We start from the raw sequence: 21561 nt of genomic DNA, 5'->3' as shown, positions 1-21561 counted from the left end.
GTAGCCTTAACCCGAGAAATAGAGACACTCGTGCAGAAGGCTGTCATAGAGGAGATAAGCGACAGACCATCCCCGGGGTTTTACAACCGTCTATTCATAGTCCCCAAGTCATCGGGGGGCTGGAGGCCCGTACTGGATGTGTTTGCTACGCATTATTTGAAAGAAATCGAGACAGTTTTTGAAGATTGTAAGTCTCTAGTTCCACTTTCGGTACCTGGCATGGTGTTGGGAGAAACGACATAGGGGGTTGCTCCCTCTGTTAGCCTATGTTTCGCCTTGTACCAAGGTTGACGAGTTAAAGGGAAGTCTGGGGGTACAATGTACCTGGAGTACTCACCAGTCATTTTAGTGTTAGTTTTGGTGGGTAAAAGTTTTTATTTTGGTGTAGGTAACAATTTTTTCATGTTGGTTATTTCTGGTCTTAGCCCAGGGCAAGGGCAATATTTTGTTGTATCTTCGTTGAGTCAGCGGTGAACACCATGACGACGAGGATCTTCCACTCCATGTAGAGGCACCCATTGGTCATACTCCAAGCCTTCTACTACGTAAGATGAGCACCGACCAGAGGCAGTATTCTCCTGCAGTAGCTCTCTTACAAGGTAAGGTACAACAGGCACTAACAGTGCTATGGAGGAGTAATGATAGTTTATATTTGACAACATCTCCAAAGGTTGTGTGTGTGTGTGTGAGAGAGAGAGAGAGAGAGAGAGAGATTGGTGGGAGAATGAATGGGAGTGGTTAAATGGCAGTCGGAAGCATGTCTTGTTTTGGCGCTCTGTAGGAAGTCAGTGGAAGTCTGTTACGAGAGTCATAAGGAGTGAGGAGTCTTGTGAAGTTAGTGTCGGTTTTGGCAGCAGTTATCCTTTGGTGTTTTGTTGTTTTGGTGTTTTTTGATAGATTTTGGGGTTGTGAAGTTGTTGTGCGTGTGTCTGTCTGGTTGTGGTGAGGTTGAAGAGGTTTGTGGTGCATTTTCGGTGTCTGTGAGTGGTGGTTGGGGCAGGGTTGGTTTTGGCGGGTTGTTGTGCTTGTGTAAGTCGTGTGGTTGTCGTGTTCTTCCGGGGTGTTGGTGTTCGTCTGCAGTGATTTGTCGGGTTATTGAGTTGTTGTGGGGTTGTGGGTCTTGGGTGGTTAGTTTGTGTTTGGTTGTCGGCGGTGGTTGTGTGTCGGCTAGCCTATAGCCTATATCCGGTGGACAGCACAGCCTAGCCCTGAGTAGCAGAAGCCAGAGGTGAGTACCTGTTTGTGTTTTGTGTGTTTGGTATTTTGTTGAACCAATTGTCCTGCAGGTTAAAGGTAACGTAAAGGGGAAAGTGTGAGTATGGGAAATTTTGTTAGCTGGTACGATTAACGTAACTGTGGGGGGTTTACTTGTTTTTTGTGATCCCGCCACATTATTTTTTGGCGCCCAAACAGGGACTGCTGGTGTGGCAGCTGCAGGACAATTGGTCTAGGCTAGTGTGTGTGAGTGGTGAGAAAGTTTGGGATGGAAGGATTGAGTGAGGTGGAGAGGCTGAAGGAGGAGTTGAGGTTGGAGAGGGAAGTAAGAGGACAATTGGAAGTGGATAATGAGAGGTTAAGGGTAGAGTGTGAGGAGCTGAAGAGCAAGTTAGAGGAAATGAGAGGAATGCTAAGGAGTGCAAAAGTGGAAATGAAAGAAGTGAAAGGAGCGGAAGAGAGAATGGTTGAGAAAATCGATGAAAAATTGGGGGTAATGATGAATGCAGTGCAAGAGATGATGCAGGAGATGATGAAGGGGTTCATGGGAGAGGGAGCTGTAGGAGGTAGGCGTACTACGTCTTGTGATAGGCCAGAAGTGGTAAAGACAGTGGAAGAGCGAGGGGATATGAACTACGAGTGACGAAGGTGACTTGTTTGTGATAGATAAAGGAAAGAAGGGAAAGAGACAGGATAAGGATGAACCTGAGGACAAGAATAAGAAGGGGGTGGGCTGAGGACGACGACCAAGGGAAAGAAGGCTAGTAAGGATGACGGACAGGATGAGACTTGGACTGAATACATTGGGGAAGGGCTGAGAGTGATTTAGATAGCGGTGAGTGGAAACAGGTGGGTAGAAAGAAGGGTAAGAAGAGCATAATCAGGAGCATGGATGTTAGTATGGAAGTTGATTCGCTGTATTCGGACGAGGTTAAGAGGGATCAGAATGTTAGTAGCGAAAGTGAGAGTGAGCGGGAAGTACGAAAGGCTGTATATATGAGAGAGATACCTAGATGTGCACAATATGAGGAATATGGTATTAGGGACATAGGGGATTTTTTTAAGGAATATGAAAGGTACTGTAAGGCAAAGTATGGGGCATAAAAAAGAGTGTCTGGGCAAGAGAGTTGGGTAGCTTTCGACGGGGATTTTTGTTGAATATGTATGGGGTAATGATGAGTGTGGGGAATGTGCCTTATGAGAGTGTGAAAGCCAGGATTGTGGAACAGGCAAAGAGGATAAGGAGTAGTATTAGATATAGGAGAAAACATGGGTTTGATGAGGTAAGAATGAATGTTGGTGAGTCGTTGTCAATGTATGTGTGCAGGTTGGAAACATTGGCCAGGAAAAAGTTTGGGGATGAAGGGATAAATGAGTGTAAAGAGTTAGTGAGGAAGTTGTTGGCGACTGTGCCTGAGAGTGTGTATGAGTTTGTAAATCTGAAACGTAAGGAGAAAATGCGATGGACGAATGAAAGGTTGTCGTGGAACGACATTTTGGAAATAGTAGAGGATTATGAGTTGGATAGGTGTATGCAAGAGAGTAGAAGTGTTTGTGTTAGGACTGAAGTGGCTGATGTTATACCAGAGTTTAAGAGCTATAGGGAGGCAGTTTTGGAAGGGCCAAGGCAAATGGCAGAGCGAGTGGTTGATAGGAGCGTTAGAGCCAGTAACGTAAGTATGGTTAGCCCTAAGAGAGATCGGAGTGCAAGCGTTGGAAGAGTAGGGTCGGTTAGTCGTGAACGAGAGCAGCAATGTTACAGATGTGGAAAGCTAGGGTATAGGAAGAATGAATGTCGGTGGGCGTTGGGAGCTTGCTTCGGGTGTGGGCAAACAGGGCATTTAGTGAGTTGAGTGTAAGAAAGATAGGGATATTAAATGTTACAGGTGTGGGCAAGTAGGGCATATAGCAAGTGGATGTCGAGGTACTCGTGTGACTGAGGTTTGCGGTAATTGCGGGAAGAATGGTCATTATGCTAGGATGTGTAAGGAACAGCTGGCAAAGTGTGTTGAATGTGGAATGGAAGGTCATGTGGCGAGTGTGTGTAGGCGAAAGAGGATGAGTCAGGTTGGAAGTTCGGGAAACTAGGTACAAAGGGGATTCAGTTGGGTGGGTCCTCTGATGTGCAGTCAGTAAGTGTGATGCATGTGCGTGAAGGATTGTTGCATGAAAAAGGGTTTGGAGGAAGAGCTCATGAATGTATGAGTGTAAAAGTGAGGTGCAAAGGGGTGTGTTTGGTTGCTTTGATTGATACTGGGTGCAGTGTCAGTGTTCTTTTTAAGAATGGTTGTGACAAGTTGCGGAGTGAGTGTGAAATTAGGAAATGTAAAGAGAAGGTACGAGGAATTGGAAATTTAGGTATGCCTGTGGTGGGAATGTTGCGTGAAAATGTAGAAATCAAAGGGGTAGTGATGGATGAAGGTGACTTTTGTGTGATCGAGGGAATGAGTGATAAGTATGATATGTTGTTAGGATACAGGTTCCTGAAGATGTGTGGGATGGTGGTCCATCCGAGCAGGAATATGATTGAGTTGCATAGGAAGGGGAATGTACATGAAGAGTTGTACTTGGATAGGGTGGAGGGGTAAGCAGTAAAATATGGAAGGGAGTGTTGTTGGTTGCGAAAGAGAGTGAAAAAGTGCCGCGAGAAGTTGGAGAAGTTGTTAGTGTGAAAGTTGCGTGGCCCGATAGTCTTGGGATTGTCAAAGGTGACAAGTGTGCATATGTGGTTGAGGGTGTGGATGCAAACAAGTTGGTAAGAGCGAGCATGCATGTTGTACGACTTTTGGATTTTTTGGGGATATGGAGAATCCTCGGGTTTTTGTGGCCTCATTGCCGAGTGTTAGGAAAAAGTGAGTGCGGGTATACGTGAAGGTGATTGTGTGGGGTTGTTGTATACGTTGGTGGATGTGGATGACGAAAGATATGTTAGGGTGCGGCGGGTGATGACAGGTAGCATGAAAGAAAGTGGTGAGTGAAAGTATGATGAGTTGACAGAAAGAATTGGGGAGGATGAAAATGTTGGTGATGACGAGAGGGAGCGGTTGATGCAGATGTTGTGGGATAGGCGGGGTGCGTTGAGTCGGGGTGATGAGGATTTCAGGGGATCTAAGCTTCCAGAGTTCAAGATAGTTTTGAATGATGATACCCCCATATATCAGCGTCCCCGACACTTTTCTGCGCCTATTGCCCGAGAGATTGAGGACCAGTGTGAGGAACTTGAGAGAGTGGGAGTGATCGAGAGGAGCGAGAGTGCTTGGAATAGTCCCATAGTCCCAGTACGCAAGACAGATGGGAGTTTGAGGATGTGTGTGGATTACAGGAAGGTGAATGAAGTGACTGTGAAGGAGCGATTCCCGATGAATGTGGTGTCTGATTGTGTGTATAAGATGCATGGGATGAGTGTTCACAAAATTGGATTGGTAAGGGGCTATTACCGATGCCTCTTGAGGAAGGGAGCAGGCATGTTACAGCTTTTTGTTTTTCGAGTGGTAGCTGCCACTATCAATTCAAGAGGTTAAGTTTGGATTGCAAGTGAGACTGTTGAGGAAAATGTGGAACTGCTTGAGAAGGTGTTAGAACGGTTGGAAGAGGTTGGAGTGAAGTGAAGCTGGAGAAGTGTACGTGGTTGGCTGGGGGAAGTGGAATTTCTTGGTCATAAGGTGAGTGCGAGTGGTGTAAGGAAGAGTGAAAAGTTTGTGGAAAAAGTAAAGGAGTTTCCACGTCCCGGACCCCGTGCGGGACTTAAAGGGTTATTTGGGTCTGCCTGAGTTTGTGGGAGGAAGTTTGTTAGGGATTGTTCGGTATAGGGAAGCCGTTGACTGAATGGACCGGGAAGAAAATTGTACTAAGGCTGAAGTGGGATGAGCGAATGTGGGAGCATTTGAGAGATTGAAAGAGGAGGCTGCTAGGGACGTCACCTTGGCTTTTCCGGAACTACAGTGAGGATGCCAGTAAGCTTGAGTTGTATGCTGATGCTAGGTAAGTTTAAGTTAGTGTGGGAGGATTCTTGGGTTGCGGATGCAAAGGAGATGAATTGGGGAGGGACAATTGAGAGTGATTGCGTATGTGAGTAAAGCTTTTAATAAAGCAGAGCTTAAGTATTCGGTGGTTGAGAAGGAGCTTGCGGCAATAAGGTTTTGTGTGAAAGCGTTGAAATTGTTTTTGTATGGGGTAAAACTTGTCATAAGGACAGATCATCGGCCGTTAGTTTATATGATCAAGAAGAAAAGTGAATGCTAGGATCGAGGACAATTGAGGATTTTTGAGTGAGTTTGATTTAGCTTAGAATATGTGCCAGGGAGTAAAATGTGATTGCTGATACGATGTCTAGGATGCATGGTAAGGACAGTGGTGTGTGAAGTGACTGGGATCCGAATATGGTACCTGAGGGGTTGGTTGTAAAAGAGAGGTTTGAGGGGAATGACAGTGTGTGTGAATGTTTGTTTTCAGCATTGAAAAACTTGGAAGGTAAGGGTCTGGTTGAAGAGGTACCCGGTAGTGTGAATGAGTTGCGAGTGAAGTTGATGAGTGATGTGCAAAAGGAAGTGGCATATGTGGAGGAACAAGGTTGGGAAGGAGAAATGTTGCATGAATTGTTGTCAGCAGTAGCTGAGTTGTTTGGAATAAAAGTGTTGTTGTATTTTGGATGGGACAGACCGGTTGAGTATCGAGAAAGGGTGAGTACAGGTAATGAACGTGGGGTTTTGATGATTGAGTGCGGGGAATGTGGTTGTAATTGGTTGGTTACAAAAAGGGACTGTGAAGGGGATCTGAGTCAGAATTGTGGAAATGGGGAATTAACTGAGATGAATGTGATGAGGAGGATTGTGATGTGGATAACCAGGTGGACGTGGTAGTGCATGTGTGTATGCATGGGACTCGAGGGAAAACAGTGACGTTTGTCCGAGTAATTGATAGTGAGGTGAGTGCTGTAGTTTGGTTGACACAGGGGCACAAGTTTCCTTGGTGAGTGGGTCAGTGGTGAGTGAACTTGAGAGATGTGATTGGGAAGTGAAAAGGCAGTCTACAAGTGTGAGAATACATGGGCTAAGACAAGGAAGTGTTTTAGTATGGGAAGAGGTACGGTTAGAGGTTAGGTTGGGAGATCTTGAGGTAATGCATAACTTTATAGTTATAGGAGAAAATTATATGCCATCTTGCTTTTTAATAGGGATAGATTTTTTGAGGATCCACGATATAGACATAGATGTAGGAAATGGAATTCTTAGAAAGGTGCGCAGACAAGTGGCTAGGATTCAAGATGGTAAGATGGTAATGTATTTGTAGCAAACTTTGTGGGTATGATTGATATTGCTAGGAGTGAGAATGATCTGTTGAGTGAGGAAGAGATTGAGGAAATGCAAAATGAGTGCCTGGAGATAAGTGTGTTGCGACAATGTGTTTGGGAGGAGTGAGTGTGGAAGACTGGCCATGTGAGTTGGATGTATAAAAGAGGGTTGCTAAACGTTTTGTGGTGTGCAAAAATGTAGTGTACTTTTTGCATCAGGAAGGGGTGTATGACAAGGAAGTGTATGTGCCAGTGTTTTCTGTTGAGTCAGCTGTGAGTATGTGTTTGTTGGTGCATGATCGGTTTGGGCATATGGGAAAAAATAAGTTGTGGGAATGCATGAGAGAGAGATTGTATGCTCCTGGGTTTAATAAGATTTGTGTGGATGTGGCTGTCACGTGTGAAGACTATCAGAGGGGAAAGTATCAGAGTGTGCATGCAAGTCCACCTGTATTGCGATTGCAGATGAAAGAGCCGTTTGAAATGCTTGTGATTGATTGTGTTTCTTTGCCTAGGACTGCGAGAGGACACGTGGGGATGATTGTGATGGTGGATCACATGAGTAAATTTGCCTATGTGGTTCCCATCAAAGATAAGAGGAGTGAAACTGTTGCACAAATGGTGGGTCAAGTGATGTTGCCCATGTGTGTGTAAGCCAGCAAAAATGTTTAGTGATAATGGACCTGAGTTTGTGGGATGGGAATTTGAAGAAATGTTGAAGGAATGGGGTATTGTACATGTGTATTCTACTCCGTATATGCCCAGTGCGAATGGGTTGACTGTTAGGACGATGACTGAGATTTTGCGAATGATGAGTAAGAGCGACAAGGATTGGGATATGTATGTAGGACGTGCAGTTTGGGTATATAACGCCACATTGCAGAAGAGTATAGGTATGTCTCCTTGTAAATATGTGTTGAATTTTGAAGGGATTGTCAGACCGCGGTTGGGTCTGTCAGAAGGTGATCGGGATTTGTGGAAGAAAGCGAGTGAAAGGTTTAAGAGTTTTAAGATTGGGGTTAAGGTGTTGAAAGAGGTGGTTGAGATGGGAAGAATAAATGTGAATAAAGTAAGGGAGAAATTTGAAGGGCCTTTTGAGATTTTGGAAGTGGGACCGAGTGGATTGAGTTATGTTTTGGGGAAATTGCGAGTAGGTGGGGGAATGGATGAGGTTAGGGCACACAATAACCAGCTCCGTAAGTGGAGGGAAGTACCACAGTATGTTCGGGAGAATGCGATGAGTGAGTGGTTGAGGGTGAATAAGTATGAGCCAGACTGTCCTGTGAACAATTGGTCTGGGAGATCGACAGTTGGTGTTGGTTGAGTATGGAAGAAAACAGAAGAGTGTGGAGAGAGGAAGTGGAAGGGAAAAGCGTGAACGGCATGGTAAAGGGTTTGGTGGTAGGGTGCAAACGGTTGATAAAGTGTGTGCTACGGATGACTTTGGGGAAATGAATGATACCTGTAGTGTATGTGGGTTTGAGTTGACAGGGACAAATAAGACTTCAGTGAGAAGGAAACTGAGTAGTGAGGAGGCAGTTGATAGGATGGATAAGTCTTTGCGGGAGTTTGACAGAAGTATGGATGCACTGAGTGGTTTGGTGGCCGAAATAGGGGAGATGTTGGAACCAGAGTTAGAAGACATTGGTGAAGTAGTGAATGGAATTTTGGAGGATGGTAGTGAGGGAGATAATGGGAGTTTGAAAGGAAGTGGTTTGGAAGAAGTGAATGGCAATGTAACTGAAAGAGTGTATGATGGTCCTCAAACAAGATCCAGGGGGTCTGCATCTGAGCATCCTTGGGTGTTGCTAAAGGCAATTTAGTGTGGATGTTGTGAGTGTAAGGAGATGTTGTCAAATGTAATAGGGGAGGTAATATGGAGGAGTAATGATAGTTTATATTTGACAACATCTCCAAAGGTTGTGTAGGAAGTCAGTGGAAGTCTGTTACGAGACTCATAAGGAGTGAGGAGTCTTGTGAAGTTAGTGTCGGTTTTGGCAGCAGTTATCCTTTGGTGTTTCGTTGTTTTGGTGTTTTTTGATAGATTTTGGGGTTGTGCAGTTGTTGTGCGTGTGTCTGTCTGGTTGTGGTGAGGTTGAAGAGGTTTGTGGTGCATTTTCGGTGTCTGTGAGTGGTGGTTGGGGCAGGGTTGGTTTTGGCGGGTTGTTGTGCTTGTGTAAGTCGTGTGGTTGTCGTGTTCTTCCGGGGTGTTGGTGTTCATCTGCAGTGATTTGTCGGGTTATTGAGTTGTGGGGTTGTGGGTCTCGGGTGGTTAGTTTGTGTTTGGTTGTCGGTGGTGGTTGTGTGTCGGCTACCCTATAGCCTATATCCGGTGGACAGCACAGCCTAGCCCTGAGTAGCAGAAGCCAGAGGTGAGTACCTGTTTGTGTTTTGTGTGTTTGGTATTTTGTTGAACCAATTGTCCTGCAGGTTAAAGGTAACGTAAAGGGGAAAGTGTGAGTATGGGAAATTTTGTTAGCTGGTACGATTAATGTAACTGTGGGGGGTTTACTTGTTTTTTGTGATCCCGCCACAGTGCTTTTGGTATACTTTATTTTCAAGAATCATGTTATTTTTGAATTAAAACTTACATCCACAGCCCCCCATCCTTGCAATGGGTAATCAGCTGTATAATTATTTGGTAAGACCCTGCAATAAAAATGGAATTTTCATTATAAAATGAAATTTTATTGCATACTTACCGAACAATTATTAATCAAAGCCCGCCCTCCCTCCCCACAGGTGGATGGCTGGGCAGAACGAATTGATGTTACCTGGGCAGTTGTACCTGTAGCTCCCTCGAGTAGAGGGAGTGACGTCACCTACTTCAGCGATTGCGGCGCCACCGCGGAAGTTTTGAATCTAATGTCTGCCATTTGTAGGGAACCTACAGCTGTATAATTGTTCAGTAAGTATGCAATAAAATTTCATTTTATAATGAAAATTCCATTTTTAAGCGTTTTCACGGGGCTCTGGTACGCATCCCCTGCAAATACAGTGTGTACACTATTAGTGTATACATTTTTTAAATGTTCATACGCAATTTTGTTCTTTCTCTCTTGTGATTTTACATACAATTGTTTCCCTTGTAAAAAGAAAACTGGACAGCTTGAATAGTAACTGAATGAAGGAAAACGTGCATGACTGAAAACTAAAGGGCGGACTGGATTGCATATTTTCACATGTACGTATCTAAGTCATACAGTACGTACATATATTTTTAACCATAAAATGTAAGATTTACTTAGAAATAGTATTAATGATATTTCAAAGATTAATATGTACCATAATAGGATGATATTTCAATATATATTTCATGTAGGATAAGTATTTTTAGGGATACTTTGGTGTTTACATGTTCAAGATAGGCAGTTATGTATAAGTATTTTTAGAGGGGAGCGGGTTCTAAGTATTTGTGAGTTCTAGCTATTTGCGGCGATGTCTGGAATTTATCCCCCGCGAATACGGGGGTCTACTGTATGCACCGTATGGAGGTCTGCCGACACCAAAAACAAACTCCCACAAGACTTGTCTTTATCCGTACAACGTCGTAATTCGTGTTTTCCCATAACTTCCATAATGAAGAGGGAAACACAAAAGTCATCCCAAGATCTGGAAAAACAAATAATACGTAATATCTTAATAGTACACAAATTTTCTTCTAAAGCACATAGACGGAAAAGTTCATTGATTGATGGGCAAGACTGAACAAGCACAACCCCTCTAACTAGATCAATTCAGAGTGGGTATGTCTCAGCAAAGTTGAAATCTGAATCTGTGAGCCAGAAAAAACGATTAAGTGTTGTTAATACAGATGACCAAAGTTCAGTAAATAGTAATGGGTAATGAATAAACATTTGGAAACAGTTAATCACAAGACTACAAACTGCAGAGAGAGATAAAGTACATCTTATCACGATGCATCTGGGAAACAATTGAAGAGATAGGGTAGGTTCAGGCTAGACCAGACCTGTTAAGGAAGCTATACTGGTGGTTTTCAGTAAAACGAGTATATAGTCAGCTGATCACATGAAGCATGTGGGAATATCTCCAGTATATGAAGGTGTAGGTTTGTATGTTAGGAAAAATACAAATTTTATATTTACTGTAATTTGTTATTTTTTCTTTATTTTTTGTAAAAAAAAAAAATGCTCTTATGGTCCCTTATTTAGAATTTGTTGTTAGGTATCACTGAGTATTTACACTCATGTAAATTACCTTTATTGTTTAAATGACCTTTATGTTTTAGAAAGACAGTGAATCTGTATGCACATTGTTGATTTTTTATATGCTTATGATCTGTCAAGGGGCATGTTTGTATATATACTGTACCTCCCTATTTCCTCAAAATTTCTAACAAAAATAAAAAGCAGAAAGTAAAAATAACTTCTTGCTGCAGATCGTATTGTCTGTAATACATAATGTGAATAGGGTTATACTGTGATTTTTAATACACAGGCATTGTTTTGTAAATTTTCAGGGTAGAATGGATGGTAGTTATCTAAAAAGAAAGTCACTCCGTAGTTCATCAGTGTGTCAGGCCAAAAAGAGGAAAGATAATGTAGAAGAGGGGATGGAGACACTCGACAGTTTCAAGCAGAATGAAACTGGAGAAGCAAGTTGCACTAACGATCATGTAGCACCTCCCGAGAGAAGTGAACTTAATGAAAATTTAATTAATTATTCAGTAGTACAGGAGGAATTGAAATTATGTAATGTAACTGATTCAAACAGTCCTAAAATATCACAACTGCAGGGCACCGAAGACGTCTGTGGTGATTTTAGATCTTATAAGTTAGCAATAGAGAAAACTTCAACCATGAGTGTATCCAAACCACCAGTCAAAGAAATAACAGAGACCAATGCACCAAGTGAGAAAGGACCGTGTCATTCACCTGATAATACAGGTAATTTGGATGATAGTAGGAAAAATGCATCGACTCCTTGTAGACCATCAGATGAAAGAGGCAAACAGCAAGTGTCAACTCAGTATAGTATTTCAAGTGACTCTAAACCTCTGTGTAATTCGTTATCTTTAATAGAAGAAGACCTATCTAGTTTTGATGTCCATACAATGGATTCTGTGCCTTTTACAGTAGTAGAAGTTACATCTGATATATTATTTAAAAAAACCAGTGCCTGTCCTCCTTCAGAGAGTGATCAGGGTTACAGCAAAGGTGTTTGTACACTCAAACCATTGAGTGACAGAAAAAACAAGTTAGTCTTAACTTCCAAAGGAAAGGAGACAGATGGTTCAGTATCTTCTCATACAGATTTATGCACAGTAAATAATGAGGAGACAACTTTAATTTTCTCAGATATGAATGCTGGTATGTCGACATCAGAAGTCAGGAATGAAAATCCCCAAACATTTTCAGCTGGTAACCCTACTGAAGCTTTAATCAGTGGTATTGTTAAATCATGTGGAAAGATTAACAGTCATGTTAATCATTTTTCTGTAGAAAACAAACACAATGTTAATTTTCAGGACCAAAAAATAGGAGTCACTAACAAAGAACCAAAGGTGCTTGGTAATAGCAGTGTTGCTGAATCATCATGTAAGGAAAGTGATGTGTCTATACTGGAGGATAAAGGAATTGGACATAATGGCAAAGATAACCAAACTCTTATTGCCAAGAATATGAAGAACAGGAAATTTACAGCTCACAATGTTTTAGAGAAAGTTTCTGTCAGCTCATCAGGTCAACTGGCATGGAAGGTGCAAGAATCTAACACAAGGATTCGAAAGGCTGAAGGCAATGATTATGGTGACAGTGCTCAACAAAGCAATAATTTGGGGCATGAAAAAAACAATCAGTCTAGCATAGTTTCAGTTTTAGATCTTTCCCAGCGTAATGTGGATCAAAGAAGAAATCATGGTCTTGTAACCAAACGGAAAACTGGCGAAATTCCTTGTGTAAATACAAAAAATCTGGAAGAAAAGTATGGCCACCATATTTCATACACAAAAAGTATGACTGCTTTCCCCACAAGCATGCAAGAAAATTCAGACAAAGTGGCAAAGAGCAAGATAAATGATAATGAAGAATTTTTTAAAAATGTTAAGGAAGATACCAAACTGGGATATGAAAAGAAAATTCAAGGAGTCCAAGGTAATGACATTACTATAAACCAAGAAAATCATTGTGTTTGGAGGTCAAATCCTGATGTAAAGGAGTACGAGGAAAATACAGCTTCAGAAAAAGAAAAAGCATTGAACAAGCACATGGAACTTTTAATAGAAGCTAGAAATCAGGAAATAGATTGTCTTAAGAGCGATTTAAATATTTTAAAGAAGAAATTTAATGACTTTGAAAAGCATCATTTTGAAACCATGAAGGAAAAAGAGACTAATTGGAAGTCAAAATTCCAGTTTGTTTCTCAAACCAAAGATGATCTAGAAAGGAAGCTGAGAGGAATTGAAAAAAGCCGCTTGTTGCTGCAAATGGAATTATGTCTTCACTCCCCAGACATTCTTGACCTGGATTGTTTTGAGACGAGTTTTACTGATTTCAGTCAGGAAATAAAGGCCACCCGTGCTCTTAACAGTAAATTGCTTATAGAGATGCAGCAAAATCAAAATTTCAGGAATGTCCTAATAGAACATAAGAGTAGATGTAGCCAACTAGAAGGAAACCTACGTATGAAGGAAGAAACTATTGTGCATTTACAAAGGAGAATGAAGGAAAAGGAATGCAGTCATCTTAGCACCATCAGTGAGAAAACTCGCATTGGGAAATGGCTGGTTGATAGTGTGAAGAAAGAGAAGGATGAGCTGAAAGAGCAGCTAACAATTTTAAAAAATGGTAAATTCTTATTGCAAAAGAAGTTAGGACTTACATTGCTGACAGATGTAGGAACAGATTTTGGACAGGAAATAGACTCTATACATATTCTGCAGGAAAAATTACAATCTCAAAACGAGAAGTGTAAAGAAATTGAAGCGGCTTTTCTGAGCGAAAAGACAAAGAGAGAAAAGTTAGAGCAGTGTCTTTTTGAGAAGGAGATGAGGTCAGAAATTTTAGCCACTGTTGGGACTCAGACTGTTGATCAATTCCATTGTAACCATTTGGCAGAAATGACCAAGTTGATGTGCGAAGTTCAGAGAGAAAAACGTGTATGTGCACAGGCAAAAGAACAACTCCAAGTTGAGCAAAGACAGAAAGATATACTAATTGCCCATGTTAAAAAAGAGTATGACGATAGTATGAATGACCTAGATCATCACATGTCTTTGTACAGTAGGTATTGTGATGTATATATGGAAAAGATTAAGAAACTCTCCGATATCATGGATAACAAGTATATATAATTATTTTGAGTATCTGCTTTAAGGCAAAATTCTTTCATTCATAGAATAAGTTCTATAAATACAGCATAATATGACAGTAAGAACTGAGATGTGCAAATGTGCATTACTTATGGAACTGTAATCTTTGATATGACGGAAGAGGTTATTTCCAAGTTACCCTGTTACTTATAAATATCTGTCGAAGGATAATAGCTGTTAAAGAGTGGTTTTAGTTGAAGTAAGCTCATTGTTGTCGTCAAGTTTCTCTTCCATTATGATGAAAATTTTTATTCTTATAATTTAGCTTTTGCTTACATGGTATGTTTTGTTAAAAGGGTAAAGGTTTGTTTCTTTTCTTTTTCCTTGCTGTAATAGCAGTATTTTGTATTAGTGATAAATTTAACTTGGCAATTTTCAAATTCTTTTCCCTTTTTTTGTACCTAAGGTCTGTGGTACTCATAAGTTTGTGAAAAAAAATTATTTAATTATCCCTACCAATGTAACATGAGCTGGATTTTTTTTATTTGACAACCACGAATTATAAGCTGTGAATTTGTAGTACAAATTGAGAACCAATTATTTTTTTATGATTTAATTATATTAGTTGATCTCTGTTAAGAATTATTATCAAGAATGATTTGTGCAATTTAAAGATGAAATTGACAACTTTTATTTTTTTTATTACCTGTGCTTGCCCATTTTCTATATAATTTGCGGGGATATAATGTTTATTGTTTATATGAAAAATAACTTCTGTGTCAAGTTTTGTTATTCTTATTCTAATCATACTATTATGATAACAGTTGTTTGAAGGGAAAAGTTACCATTGAATTTATATTGGTTGTTAAGGAGAAATGTATAGTACTGTAATTTGATTATTGTATCGAAATATTTTGCATTTTGTACCATCATTATTTTTACTGTCTAATTAAATGTGTTTGTTGAGATTTTCTTTAATAATGGTAGATTGATGTTTTCCCTCTGGATAAAATTAATTGGTTAATAATCTAAAAATGGCCACATCTTCCTTATGGCCTTTTAATTATGTATTTGTTTTCTGTCTAAACATTCAGTGTCGAGAGGTTTGCAGTTAAACTAAAACCAAACCTTGATTGATGAAGAAAAGCTGAAACAGGCTTGTAAGTAGCCACAATTATTCACTAGTGCTAAGGCTTCGTCGTTAAGGAGGGACTAAAAGTGGTCAGACTATGTACAGCTCCAGCCTCCAAACAGACACACAACCATCTAGGTAAAAAGAAAAAAAAATACGTCTGCGAAGCCTGTTGGGAAATGAAATGCAAAAAAGAAAATTAATTTAGTTATTTCAAATAAAAAGATAATAGAAAAATTTAACATTACCCATAAATGCATTCTAATATTGGAAGAGTAATGATAGCAGCGCAGAAAAATATAGTACAGCCCCATGGCATAATTAGTCACCCTTCAGTTCCATGGTAAAATCAAAAGTGCAATGTAGTTGGAAAAATAACCAAAACCTGTTTGCAAAGGTACCTGCAAATCACAATGTGAAGTAAAAAAGATAGCTTATACAGATTTCGTACAAATTAGTCGAGAATATATAATCAAAAGCCATAAGATCGTCGGTGTACCTCATTCGGTGCAATGTAAGCATACTCAAGGTTCTTTCCAGCGTCCCTTCGGCCGCTGGCTGCAATTACTTTCATTCTTTTTAGTGTACCTCCGTTCATATTCTTTCTTCAATCTTACTCTCCACCCTCTAATAAAAATTGTTGCATAGTGCGACTGTGAAATTTTCCTCCTGTAACCTTTTACTGTCAATTTCCGTTTCGGCGCTGATTGGCATTAGTTGCCCCAGTGCTTGGCATAATGCCAAAAATCTATATAAATCAAATTAAAAGCCATAAGATATGGAGAAAAATATTTCTGATTTTATATATATAAAAAAACAAGCAATCCCGTAGTGGGTTAGTGCCATTAGTGCATCTCGAGCTGTGCACTGTAATTAATTACGAAAGGTTCTTTGCAGCGTCCCTTTGCCCCCTAGCTGCAACCTATTTCATTCCTTTTTCCTATACCTTCATTCGTATCTTTTTACCATCTTACTATCTACCCTCTACCCCCAGATGCTGAAGCCTTGCCGAGGATGGGGGGCTTAGGGTTCAGCAGCTGGGTTCTGATGTCCGGTGGGAACTGCTTTCTCGCTGGACCTTGGTGCCCAGCTGTTGATCCAACTAAATAAGTCGGCCTTTTTCCTTATACTAAAAACTTTTCATCTTTCTGCTTCCTCCCCCTATAAGATATGGATTTTATGTTGATGACTATTGGCTTGGTTTTGGACATGATTTAGAATTGTTCCTGGGATTTGAAGGAGGGTGAGGATGGACGGCATGCCACCTCTCCCGTAGAACTCGAGTACCTGACGTGGTCGAGCGAGGGGAAAGTTTAATGTCAAACCCTATCCTCAGTGCCGGGTCTGATCTCGACGGACATCATGACGCCTTAGCACTGGAGATAGGGTGTATATCTGGTAATAACCCCTAGGACGACCCTAATTAAAGGGATGACCCGTCCTCTTAAGTGTGACTCCATGGTGGGTACGGGGAATATCTGGATGAAATAAGTTTTTCACGTTATATGGCAACCCCCCATATTTCTGTTGACGACCCTATGCTTTCTTCAAAGGACTTGTCCGTGGAATCCCTCCAAAACTCAAGTATGGCTACTTTAGAGCCATACATACCAAACACTCTGTCTCAAAAGAGAAGAACATTTCAAAGAATAACCATGGAATATATTTTATCCCCTCCAGTGTGGTCTCAATATATCACACTCAAAATAAACGAAGAAGTAACCCCTCTAAGTGACTTAGTTATATACCGTTCACTGAAGAAAATTCTTGGCTGTGACAATCCCCGATTCTCGGTCGTAAGCGCTGAATGGCCTTTGCTGCCCCAGTGCTTGGTGTTACACCTAAACTTTATAAAACCAACCAACCAACCCGATTCTCGGTCGAAAAAAAACAAAATCATCATAAAGGCTAAATCTGCTGAAGAATCGAAAAAACTACTTGAAATTAGAAAATTGAGTATTCACCAAGTAAATGCTTCTGACAAGGCCCATTATAACACGAGAATTGGAACCCTGTTGCTGGATAAACTTAGAGTTGAAAATGACACCAATGAGTCTGTGTGAAACATTAAAAGAAGTCCTGGAAGATCAAAAACATAATGTTAAATCAGTTGTTGTTTATGAGAGGAAAAGTGCAAAAACTGGAAGAAGTCTGAAAATAGCTAAAATTATTTTTTCACAGCAAACAATTCCAACACATGAAACTAGGAAACAAAAGAATAGCAATTAAAGAAGAACATTCAAAACCTTATGCAATGCAAGATTTGCTTGAAATTTGAACATACAGCAAAACGATGCAAGTCTTTGGGCTCGCCTAGATGCTTTAAATGTGGCTCCTTGGAGCTTAGTAGTGATGAATGCTCCAACCCTAAAAAATGCTTTAATTGTAATGGTTCGCACCATGCCTATGTAAGGGATGTGTATATTTCAGATATTTCCAAGAAGCCCTTACCAGATCCAGAAAATTGGGCGTAACAGTTAAGGAGGCTAAGGAAGACATGAAAGAAGAAGGAATACAGCTTCCCCGGAAAACATTTGCAGATACGCTCAAACACCAAAGCAAAATCATATCCAGCGATATTTCACAAGCTACTCAATCTTCTAACACCAGAAATCAATAACTGTAGAAAAATCAGATAAAAACAATACTATCGAGATAAGTAATAAGTTCAAAGCACTGACCAGCCTTGCAGTAGATGATCGTCTTGATGAACAGAGAGAGGATATCTCTGTTAACAAATGCAAAAAGAAAGAAGAAAATACATCTCCAGGGATAATCCGTAACAACACACTACAAAATACTGAAGAAATTGAGGAAATATTAATGAGAACTAGATGGAAAGAGACCTAGAACACACAGTGAACCATCCCCACCTAAGAACGAGAAAAATCTTCATAGTCCAAATAGTAAATGTTTGAAAACTACCAGCTCAGAAGAAACCATTGTTTATGCCACCGATAGTTAAGACCCTTCAGAAAATTACTCCTCCGAAATAGCTTTACAGAAATCTAAGGAACCCACAAGAAAACCAAACATCAAGCAATATAAGTCACTAGTACAAGACTATGCTATGCCACCAGATAATAGAAAAGGTGCTAGAAGCAAAATTCCTATGTACAGCAACAAAAATATTATCAAAAGTTCCAATTCAAAAACTAAAGTGGACACTGTTCTTTCAGCTCAGGGTCGTAAGACCGACGAAAATAAGTAAAATTCACTTCTAAATATAATAAGGACACTTCCTCATTCATATTGCAATGGAACACTCGAAGTATTAACAAAAACAAGTTAGAGTTACTTAAATTAATTGATGAATATAGCCCAATTTGTATCTGCCTCAATGAAACATTTTTACCTATTTCCTCCAGTTTTACAAATAAATTTTACACATGTTATCAACCTCACTCTGCTAATCGGCAAGGTAATATGATTCTCTTTAGAAAAGATGCACCTTTCACAATATATGATCTTTCATCTGAAATAAATGCCTTAGCAGTTCAGATACAACTAGAGGAAAATATAACGATTTGCTCTTTCTATCTAAGTCCAAATAATAATATAGATTTAGAAAAGTTGAACGACTTGGTCAAGAAGCTTCCCCAACCAATGCTACTTCTAGGAGATTTCAACGCAAGACATTTATCATGGCATGATGTCAAATCAAACTCCAGAGGCAACATCATACTTGATTTTGTTATAGAAAATCAACTCGGTATATTAGATAAAGACAAACCAACTCATTTTGACCAACGAACAAAAAGTTACTCTCACATAGATTTGTCCTTGTGCTCAAAAGATCTAGCAGACAATTATTTTTTGAATACTTATGATGATTTGAGTGGTAGCGATCATTTTCCGGTTTTAATTAGTATTCTAAATTTCACTGGAGAGATATCAATTAAACATAAATTTAATGTAATAAAGCAATTGGGAAGATTTTAGTGAATGCACGGAAGAATGTTCCATTATGGGATAATAATTTGGACGTAGAAACTATTCTGGTTATGTTTTTAGTTCTGGTAATTGATGCTGCAGAGTCATCTATACCATTTGTAGCACAAGTGAAAATTAAATGTCCAGTTCCTTGGTGGAATGAGGAGTGTAAAAAAACAAAGAAGGCCCGTAGTAAAGCCCAAAGAAAATTTAAGAAGTCGAGAAAAGATTCAGATTACATAGATTATAAAAGATCATGTGCTGTAGCAAAACGAACATTTAATGAAGCACAAAGAAAATCTTGGTGTAACTACCTAAAATCGGTGTGCAAAGATACACCCCCAAGTAAGATCTGGAAAAAAGTGCATAAAATACTAGGAAAGCACATTCGATCCCATGTCCCAGTTTTGAAAATCAATAGCAAACTGATATATGATCCTAAAGAGGTAGCAACTTGCCTAGCAGAACATTTAAGTAATATTTCCAAAGATTCGTCAATAAAGTCTTTTCGCACCATTAAAGAAAAAGAAGAAAAATTTCCAATTAATTTTGAGACTGATCAATATTATTCATACAATGATTGCTTTACCATGGATGAACTTTTATCGGCATTGTCAACATGCTCCAATACAGCCCCTGGTGAAGATATGATCACTTGAAATGTTAAAACACCTTCACCCAAACAGTTTACAATATTTATTAAAACTATGTAACAAAATATGGATTGAAATATATTTCCCACAAGATTGGCGGAAAGCACTGGACCTTCCATTCTTGAAGCCAGGCAAAGATCCTTATGACACAGATAGCTACAGACCAATAGCATTAACAAGCTGTTTACGTAAATTGTTTGAGAAAATGATTAACAACAGATTAATCTGGTATCTTGAAAACAGGATACTTTTCCGTTTCACAATATGGATATAGGAAACTAAGATCTACCCTAGATCCTTTAACTTTACTTGACACCGATATTGGGAAAGCATTTGCTTCAAACAGCTATGCCACAGCCATCTTCTTTGATATGGAAAAGGCCTATGACAAGACAGGGAATCATCAGATTTTAAAAGAAATTCATTATTCTGGACTGAGAGGATTTTTACCCTTAACAATATTTCAACTTTTAAAGGAAAGAACTTTTAAAGTTAAGATAATTGGTGTTTTATCTAAAGAGTATCCACAATATGAAGGAGTTCCACAAGGTAGTGTTTTGAGCACCACCCTTTTTATCATGGCTATTAATGATATTACAAAACAACTACCAACTGGTGTACAGTGTTCATTATATGTAGATGATTTTGCCATTTGGATAATTCACTCTGATATCTATACAGGACAAATCATACTACAAAAATCTCTTGATCTTATCGTATCGTGGACTACTGCACATGGATTCACCATACCGGCTAGTAAAACTGTAGCCATTACTTTTACAAATAAGAAAAATGTACCAAAAGTGAAATTGCTACTGTATGATAAACCAATTAATTTTGTTACGCATACCAAATTTCTTGGGTTGCATGACTTGGAAATTTCACATTAATTACCTACGTGAAAGCTGTAGTAAAGTACTTCATCTATTGAAGAAATTGTCGCATACCAAGTGGGGCTCAGATAGAAGTACATTACTCTATTTACACAAGACTTTGATACTGAGTAAAATTGATTATGGGTCGCATCTATATGCTTCTGCATCTTCCAGCACATTGGGTAAATTATATCCTTTACACAATGCAGGTTTGAGATTGCTACGGGTGCATTTAAATCTACACCTGTTATTTCTCTGTATAGTGAAACAGGTCTGTGTTCACTTGATCAAAGAAGGGTCGAATATAGTTTAAACTTCTATTCGCGGACATTAAGATACCAATCAAAACTGAATAGAATTATAAATAATATCATCATTCCAAAAAGAATTGGACCGCGATCATTTTATCCATTTGTTATACGACTGAAAATATACATAGAGAAATATAATATTCCACCATTAAAATTCTTGAACCATTTACCAAATTCAACACCTTTTTGGGAATGGAATAAGCCTCATGTATGCCATAAGTTATTCGATTTAAAAAAAGATGAAATTCCAAGTTGAACGTTGTGTCAAAACAAAATCTTTTTGGAAACTACAACAAGAAATCCAGGCAAATACTATCTCCATTTATACAGATGGCTCAAAAAACTGATCCTGCTGTGGGGTTTGCAGTTATTACAGACGAAAAATACTATCATGGAAGAATGCCTATTTATAGCTCCATATATTCCGCTGAATTGGCAGGAATTTCATTGGCTTGGCTCTGTATAAAATCCCTAGAACTCCCAGCAAACATTACACTATATATAGTGATTCAAAAAGTGCTATTCAAGCAATAGATTCTTTTAATTATCATCACCCTGCTATTAGAGCAATACAAGAAAATATTCATTTTTTAAGCCTTCGAAATATCAAGATATCCTTGTGCTGGACACCAGGTCATGTTGGAACTGAAGGCAATGAAATTGCTGATAAAAATGCAAAGGACACAGCATTAAATGATAAAAGTAAAATGTACAAAACATATTATAAAGACTCTAAAAATTATTCAAGATTTATTTTAGACAAAATCTGGGAAGACCAATGGTTATCCACTTGAAAATAACAAACTTAGAGTGGTAAAGGCCACTATCATTCCCTTTAAAAAATTCTTTACAGAAGCAGAGAAACCATGAGGTCGCTTTGTG

The 21561-nt window shown here is 39.3% G+C and overlaps 1 protein-coding gene across 1 annotated transcript in view; it reads left to right on the top strand.

Annotated features, from left to right (window-relative positions):
- LOC135212037 (uncharacterized) overlaps nt 1-14741 on the top strand; it is a 57072-nt gene extending 42331 nt beyond the window's left edge. Inside the window, exon 3 of the mRNA XM_064245346.1 lies at nt 10986-14741. Within this exon, the coding sequence (XP_064101416.1) occupies nt 10986-13817 (2832 nt within the window). The 3' untranslated portion in view covers nt 13818-14741. The remainder of the gene's footprint in view (nt 1-10985) is intronic.
- Nucleotides 14742-21561: the final 6820 nt, after the last annotated feature.

The sequence above is a fragment of the Macrobrachium nipponense genome, chromosome 40 (genome assembly GCF_015104395.2).
Source record: "Macrobrachium nipponense isolate FS-2020 chromosome 40, ASM1510439v2, whole genome shotgun sequence".
NCBI classification, from domain to species: Eukaryota; Metazoa; Arthropoda; class Malacostraca; order Decapoda; family Palaemonidae; genus Macrobrachium; species Macrobrachium nipponense.
Note: the sequence above shows the minus strand (reverse complement) of the source record. Positions and strands in the feature narration are given on the sequence as shown.